This window comes from Podarcis liolepis (assembly GCF_965112155.1).
Source record: "Podarcis liolepis genome assembly, chromosome: 13".
Taxonomy (NCBI): Eukaryota; Metazoa; Chordata; class Lepidosauria; order Squamata; family Lacertidae; genus Podarcis; species Podarcis liolepis.
In genome coordinates this window covers 17593673-17602165 of record NC_139573.1, presented here as the reverse complement: position 1 = coordinate 17602165, position 8493 = coordinate 17593673, and the positions used below count along the sequence as shown (strand labels likewise).

The 8493-nt window shown below is 49.7% G+C and overlaps 1 protein-coding gene across 1 annotated transcript; it reads right to left on the bottom strand.

Moving 5' to 3' along the window:
- Window positions 1-62: 62 nt before the first annotated feature.
- Window positions 63-8084, bottom strand: LOC310690376 (uncharacterized protein). The gene is made up of 2 exons (XM_083469167.1): window positions 7859-8084; window positions 63-3467 (listed from the first exon to the last, which is right to left on the bottom strand). The coding sequence occupies exon 2, from the start codon at window positions 3465-3467 to the stop codon at window positions 1761-1763; it is 1707 nt and encodes a 568-aa protein (XP_083325293.1). The 5' UTR covers window positions 7859-8084; the 3' UTR covers window positions 63-1760.
- Between the last annotated feature and the right edge of the window lie 409 nt (window positions 8085-8493).

Sequence of the window (8493 nt, the reverse complement as noted above, 5' to 3'; positions counted from 1 at the left end):
GAGTGTGGTTTGGAACGATGTCGAAACCCACTATTTCGATCAGTTCCGAGTGACAATGTAGCTGACACACAGTACACCCATCTTTTTATATTGTATAATACTAAAATTCAGGTTACAGTGGTACCTCGGGTTACAGATGCTTCAGGTTACAGTCGCTTCAGGTTACAGACTCCGCTAACCCGGAAGTACATTGAAAACAATTAAACAATAGCATCCATATCCTGATGATTTGAGCCTTTCAAATCTTGCCAATGAAGGTGCAAAAGTGATTTAACAAAAGTTCTTCATCTCAAAGAAAACAAAGGCGGCGTTCAGAACGCTGGAATTAATTGCTCTAATCTCTGCTCGTGGTGTTTATCTTGCATGCAATTAGTTTGCAGGACTCCTGGGCTCTCCTTAATAGAAACTGGTTGTTCATCTGTATGGGTACACAGGAGAAGGCCTGGTCCTGCATTAGGGGCCTAAATCAACCCTGGGGTTGATTTGCCTGCCATTATTACAGGCTGGGGTGGGGCACAGTTTCAGGGTGGCGGTTGTATGTACTTCTTACCTCTTGATTGTGCTTTCAATGAAGTTGTAACCCCTCCCTTTTGCTCAAAGTTGGTTAAAGGCTAATTAAACTAATGAGCGTGCTGTGGTTTAAAAAGAAATGAAATTATCCTTCCTTCCCTGTGTATGAATTCATTCTGCTCCTTCATCTGAACTTCATCCAAATTACATTCCTTTGATTCCAGATCTTAAGAGATTTCTTGAAGTTATTATAGGTAACTTGCTGCAGGGAAATGGCTCAGGAAGCATCTTGTTTTATTCTCTCCTCCCCGCCCCTTTAATTTTATACCACTCTCATCTACCACAAAAATCTCTCTAGACTAATTGGTACTCCCCGTTCGTTGAACCAGCATGAGCTGTCACAAATAAGCACTGCACTGAAATGGTACATTTTAAAACAAAAAAGGAAAGAAAGTAAAATAAATACATCACTAGCATTCTTTACCACCAACAATAGCACAAGAAAATCAAGTAACGTCTAAACTTTGCAAAGATTTTCCAACAACAGAAGTGGCGCCTATGAGAGAGGTGCCAGAACTGCGCTCCAGTGTGCTCCGGCTGATAAAACCCCCACTGACCTGGAGAATCTATTGTTTTTTGTATGTAAGAGATTTTATTTTGAACAGAAGAACCTTCAGTCACGTGAGACCCCGCCATCTACAGTCTAAACTTCAGACTGCTGCATGGGCTGCTCCCCAGACACACCTTGACAATCTCAGAGAGAACAAGGCCTGGAATAGGAAAACGGAGACTTTTAAGTTAATGTAGAAGTGACAAAATTCCACACTTTGCAGTTTCAGGGTGGCACATTGGAATTCACCAGACTGAGGCCGTACTCACACCTTACTTTTAAAGGATTGTGATACCACTAAACAGTCATGGCTTCCCCCAAAAGAATTATGGGAGCTGTAGTTTGTTAAGGATGCTGAGAGTTGGTAGGAGACCCTCCGTATTCCCCACTCATAGCTGCAATTTACAGAGCAGATTAACAAGCAACCCCTCTTCACTGGGAACTCTGGGAATCATAGCTTTGGGGTGGGAATACAAGTCTCCCAACAACCCTTAGCACCTTCGATAAACTACAGTTCCCAGAATCCTCCTGTGGATTTTTCCTGAGAGGGGACTTCTTCTTGTATGGAGGAACGCTCAGTTCTGATGCGAGCCTGTGATCCGAGGCTTGAGGTGGTTGTCTGGGCCTCTCGCCACCCTTCTCACACCCCCACTTCACGCCCTCTGTTGTCGTCATCCTTCTCCTCCGACTCCTCAGAGCACACTTCTTCATGGCTTTCCTCTTCCTTCTCCCCGCACATTCTCTGGCAGCTCTCGTTCCAGCACATCCGCAGGTGGAAGTAGCCGGCGCAGGTGATGATGAAAAGGATGGAGGTGAAAACCAGCCCCCACAGCGCCACCCGCTTCTCAGCCCTGCCATTTATGGTGCACTCAATTCTCTGCTGGCACCTGGTAGCCGACGGGGTGCATACCCAATACGCACCCCAGAGCCTGGGCATCTGGAAGATGAAAATGACACAGAGGAAAGAGATCTCCAAGGCAAGGATAAGTCCCACCCAGATATCAAAGAGGGGGACACCACAGATGTTAGTGATCCTGGGCCTCTTCTTCCGCCTAGAAGAAGATTCTCTGTGTCGGTCGTGGTGGTGGGCAGCTTCACACGGCGGGGTCGCGTGACATGGCTCAGCCTCGGTGCATGTGCAGGCCGTGTCTCCATGGTGACACAGCATCGGCCCGGCAGCCATGCCTGGTCCGGACATGACCTGTGCCTGGCCAACGGGTTTGCAGTGGCAGTCTCCAGCCATCCATGGCTGGTTGCACACATTGCCTCCAAAGTTCCCATCACTCCTGCCTGTGGTGTCAAAGGTTACGTGGCGTTGGCCGTGCACCTTACACCCCTGAGCCGGCCTGCGTTTGATGGCCATGTTTGCTTTGTCATCTACCCAGGGATGGGCAGGGACATAGCCCATGCTGCCTTCGGTGTCTGACTTGCATTTGGTGGCCGTGCTGTATTTGCCATCATCACGGATACCTTGGCCGATGTATCTTTTAGGTGTGCCCATAGCATACCCATCAGTAGCCAAACCACCCGATTCTTGAGGGTCGGCGTATCTCCAATGGAGGGGTTCTCTGTTCTCGTCACCTGACCAAGACTGAGGGGGCATTTTGCCTTTGTAAGGTGAGCCGCTAAGGGAGGCCGAGGTGCTCTTGGTGGCCACGTGGCACTGCTCCTTTTCGCCACAATAGGATGCCGCAGTGGTTTGCCTCATGTGACCTTGATGTGCAGCCATCTTGGTTTGCCTAGTGTCCGTTGGACCATAGCTCACACTGGGGCCATACCCTTCAGCCATGGGAGCCGCATGCCCCCCGTGCCAATCATCCCAGTGGGTATAGTAAGGATGGTGGGCATAGTGGGGATGGTGGGCATGGTCGTGGCCATAGTGCCTAGGGAGACCACGGCGCCCAACGTTGTAGATGGTGGATATGTCGGGGACACCACTGTGGGATGCTGTGGCAACAATGGCCAAGCCTTCCCCTTTATCCCTATCCTCTTTCTCTCTCCTCCTCCTCTTCTTCTTCTCCTTGGGGGTGGTGAGCCGCAGGAGCCCTACGAGAAGGATCAACGCGATGAATACCAGCCCCCATGTTGCTGCGATGGAGACGGGAAAATGTTGGTTGTAGCACAGGGCTGTGCAGAAGTCTCGCGACAGGTCGCCTTCGCCCTCGGTGAGACTGCAGCTGGTGTCGTCTTTGATCTTGTCCCAGGGGCCGTTGGCGAAGAAGATGGCCATGATGCGGAGGCCCAGCAGGAAGTACCATGGGTTCAAGCCCTCGCAGTCGAGTGCACCGGAGAGGGAGGATAGCAATGGTCGAAAGAGATGGATAAGACCTGAGAGGATGATGGACATCTGTGGAGAGACAGGGGTAGGGGTGGGAAAGGGGAGGTTAGGCCTCAGGCAGGAACCTGCATTGGAATTCTACCCAGGGCCAGCACTGGGATTTGGTACCACTGGGCAATAACTGAGGTACACTCCACAACAGAGGCCCCACTGTCAACCCACAGAGCCTTTAGCCCCCTCCTTGCCCTCACTTCTTGTTCACCTGCCCTATGCAAGCAACCACACAAGTGAAGAGAGGAAGTGGCTGTCTATATCTGCCTTGCCTTCTCCTTCTGGGTGTTAGCCACGTTGGGCTCATGGCCTCTGGGCTTTCTGTTCTGACATTTTCTAAGCTCTCCGTGACTTTGGAGATGGGGGGGGGGTGGATACTATCCAAAGTCTGTGAATCTGTTAACTCTCTCTCTCCCAGTGCTTCTTCTCCTAGCTGTTCCCCATCCAGTATTTCCCAGCTTCTGCTTTCTGAACTATGCCCCTCGGCAAACCACTGTTCTAAATCTATACTGTCCTCCTGCTCCTGGGAAGATTCAGGAGCAGAGCAGGGGGAGGAGGTGGCTCCCACCATTCCTCCTCATTGCAGCCCTCCTCAGCACGGTCCCTGACAGGTGCCTGCTCTCACAGTGGCCACGCAGGACCTGAATGCAACAGCACTTTCCTAATATCATATTCTCCAACATTCCTCAGATGAAAATGGACATTCCACACGCCCTACCAACTGACCCTGAACAACACCCCCTCTTTTTTTTGTCCCGTGCCCCGAAGAGCATTTCGTTTTAGAAGTGACACCACCAAGACACAGCACACACGCCCTCCATCGTCCTGAGAAAACTGCTTAATCCTGGTTTTATTTTAGTTTATTCTTTGGTAGATTTACAAAAAAGAAAAAAACACACCGATAAATAATTTTTAGAAAGGGGTGAGATTAGATATGGATGCACAAAGCATTTTTTATATTAAAAACTGCTCGCACTCCGCTCCATTCCCCCCTGGCTGTCACGTGGCAGCCTCTCCTCCTCCTCCTCCTTCTCCTCCTCCCTTGCTCTTCGAGCTGCCAAAGGAAGGCCAGCAAGCAGTGGCCATGAACAGGCAACGGGATGCTCCCTCGCACTACCACAGCGCCGGCTCATCCTCCTCCCTGAGCTCGGCACTGATGGTGCAAATAAGGACATTGCAGTATCAAATCAGAAACCGGGATGGCTTTTGTAATTCCGGGACTGTCCCTGGAAAATCAGGACACTTTGTTTGCAATTTGTGATTCCCAGGAACTAGTGCTCAGAGGCTTATTGCTGGCTTGTCGTCATTGACAGCCTTATCCTACATGCAACCCAATTTGCACGTGCGGAGGTTAGATGACTTGCACCAAGCAGGAGTTATGCCACACTTTCCAAAGCATTTCCCCAAAGCTTTCCTGGTTGGAAGAAGTCCAAACATTTGGGAAAGTGGTTTCTTTGTGCAAGACCTCCTGACCAACTGCAACTGGGCAACCTGAACTGGCAGGTATGTGATCGGATCCCAACCGAAAACTGTGGTGGTCTGGAAGTGCCCTGTTTAAGCCTTACCTGCCAGGTTCGCTAACGCCTGGCTTTCTGTCTCCAGCCTTCTGCTCCTTTCCAGAGTGAAACCTCAGTAAACAACCCAGGCTTGGGGAAACCTTTTCTGGAGCATACCAGCCCCGTAATCCTGCAGTGATTTAAGCATGATAACCTCTGGTCCAGCCAGCATTGGACTTCCCTTCCTCCCCTCTTCCGCAACTTCCATTTCCTATTGACTTTCACCGTCATCCTCTTTTGTCCACTCCTTTCTTCATGCCTGTTCCATCATCCGTTTCTTTCCTTTTGTCTCCTTCTCCCCCTTTCTCTGATTTGCCCACAGCTAAGGCCAACCTTTCACGAGGTCTTGAGGCCTTGTTCAGGCATTAGTCCCTGCCTTCCTCTGCTCCACGTGAAGCGGGTCACTTGGCCCAGATTGCAGGGCTAGGCCTGTTTACTTCCTTCAACATTAGCATGACAGCTGCTGGCAGAATATTCCTTTGTCAGGCAGATTGCTGGTTTGTAGTCCAGGATGGTTGCTTGATGTTTCATTCATGGGAACTAATAGTTAGGAGATGATCTCTTGACTGTTGGGAATACCTCCCTGAGCACCTCCAGACTCTTGACATTGCCGGGTGGGTTTCAGTCACACACTTGCAAACTCAGGTTGTGCAGTTTTTGTCGATTCCAAGGCCTTGCTCAGCAAACCCGCTTCCCCCCAAAGCTCAGAGTTTTTGTGATAAGCAAAACTATTGGGAAATGCACTGGGAAATGTAGGGTGACACTTCCTTTGAAGGAATGTCATCTAACCACTCCACAAGCAAATCACAATGAATATTCATTAAATAGCTTCTGGCTGCATATACCCTATACATTTAAATAACATGACACCACTCCCCACCTACCAAATAATCCCGGGAGCTGTAGTTTGTGATGGGAGCTAGGATTTGTAGATCTCTGACGGTACAGACTACAATTCCCAGAATTCCTTTGGGGTGCGTGCTTTAAAGATATGGTGTACATGCAGTTGTTGCCTAATCTCCCTGCAAACAAATCAGGATACGTGCTCAGTGAGCAGCTCACCCGGCAGTGCCCTTTGTTTCTGAATGAAAGACGGGAACACAGAGAGGGAGTTGTGTTGTGTTGAGTTGACTGAAGCTTGGGGTATTGGATCTCTCTCTCTCTCGAGATCTGATATAGGTACTGGATCTGATGCCATATACAGTGGTGCCTCGCAAGACGAAATTAATTCGTTCCGCAAGTTTTTTCTTCTTGCGAGTTTTTCGTCTTGCGAAGCACGGTTTCCCATAGGAATGCATTGAAAATCAATTAATGCGTTCCTATGGAAACCGCTTGCCAGGCTGGCGGTGCGGAGAAGGGCTTTTCTCCCCACTGCAAGCCTTCAGGACAGGTACGGGAACAGAGGGGAAGGGGCGCAGCGCTTCTCCTCTGTTCCCGGAGCTTGCGGTGGGAGGAGGGTTTTTCCTCCCCACCGCCAACATTCAGAACAGCATTCTGAATGTTGGCGGTGGGAAGGAAAACCCTCCTCCCACCGCCAGCCTTCGGAGCAGCCTTCCGAAGGCTGGCGCGGGGAGAAGGTCTTTCCGCCCCACCGCCAGCCTTCGGAGGAGGTCCGAGGACAGTGGGGAAGACGCGCTGCGCTTCCCCGCTGTCCCGGAGATTTCCCTATGGGGTTTCGTCTTGCGAAGGAAGCCCATAGGGAAATTCGTTTTGCGAAGCGCCTCCAAAACGGAAAACCCTTTCGTCTAGCGGGTTTTCCGTCTTGCGAGGCGTTCGTCTTGCGGGGCATCACTGTAGGTGTGTGTGCTTTCTATGCATATTTCTATGTAAATACAAATGCAACTGTTACAAAGCAGACCTAAGGCTCCATGTGAAAGCAGCATCTAGACACCTATGGTTCCCCCGGCAAGGACTGTAGGTTCTTAAAGGTGTCCAGAGTTGTTAGGTGACCCCCTACTCCCCCCTCAGAGGTACAATCCTCAGAATGGTTTAACAGTCAATCCCTCTTCACAAGGAGCTCTGGGAATACAGTTCTCCTAACAATTCTCAGCACCCTTAACAAAGTACACTTCTCAGTATTCTTTGGGAAAAGCCATGACAGTTTAAAGTGGTATGATATTGCTTTAAACGTCTAGTGCGGGTGCCAATGCCTCTGTGGCCCCCTCCTATCAGCAGGAAGCAAGACCTGGTAGAACTGTCTCTGGAAGTTTCCTTCTCTCTGATGTTTCTTTGGTGGGACATTTTCACAGCCCCCATATTCCTTCCTTCTGACTTGCCTCTCCTCACGTTTTCACTCATCTAATCCCAACAGTGGAATCTTTCAGCCACTAACATAATATTGCTATGGGTTTCTAGGTGCCAGGCTCCCCTAATTCCCTGGGTCCAGTAGGTGTTAGAATTTAGTCAAGGCTTGGGGAGCTAAACTGGATGCCAGACTGCTAAACCTTGGACCCAGGTACTTTACACTAATGTGGTGTCTTGTCTAGCGGTACATATGTTTGCTTATTTTTGTGAGATTTTTCTTTTAGTATTATTGGGGTTTTTTAAATGCTTTGATTTCTAATCCGCCTTCATTTTAAACAATCAGTTAATAAATGCGGTGGAATTCTCCTAAGCTGTGAACTGCTGCCTTCAAGGCTCTCTCAACCTCCGCTGCCTTCCTACCACACGACGTATTGTCCCGAGGTTCTGAGTTATCTTGCGCGAAGTGACTTAACCTGCCATGGAGTCGCCCCCTTCGCAAGTTACTTCTTTCGCTTTATTTCTACGAAAACAAAACCATTGGGCCACATTAGCTTCTTGTCCCTGTTAGCCAATAAATGTACGCGCCCCTGTTCACTCTCCTCTCCGTACCTGATAACTCGGCTACGTGGGTTTCCCCTTCTTCTTTCATCCGTCCTGCTTTGGAGTCCAGACCCTCTGGCCAAACCACAGCTGATCCTGAATCCTGCAGTGTATATCCTAGTTTGGAGGCAGCCAAACAACCCGCCAGTCAGACCGAGAGCACAGGTGAAGACACCGACAACGTGTGGCAGGGCCCGACAATATATTGAGTCACTCCCTGCTCACTTGGATTCCTGCCCTGGCCAGGGAGCCTCACTTCTGCTGCCAAGAAATTCCACAACCGCCCACAGGGCATCTCAGGCTGCTGTGGCAAAACAAAGGCTCCTCCTGATCATTAGTGTGATTAAGGCTTCTGCACAGAGGAGACTGCAACCGAGGATATTTTGCAAAGGTTCCTGTTGCATACACAGAGAAAACCCCAAGACTCTGCCCCTAAAACCGCAAATGTGGGAAAAGCTGACAGCTCCCGATTTTCCTAAAGATAATGGGAAAGAACCATCCATCTCCCAGATTATCCAATTTCCTCTGACTCCCGCGCAAACCCGCCTCTTTTGCAAACTTAGAATGGCAATGACAATGAGAGCCTTTTGCAGCCTGTAGCAAAGCACCAAACAGCTTCCTCATGCTAGGACCAATGCTTTTTT

Coding starts and splice junctions, on each gene's coding strand:
- LOC310690376 (XM_083469167.1), bottom strand. CDS start 3,467: ATGTCCATCATCCTCTCAGGTCTTATCCATCTCTTTCGACCATTGCTA.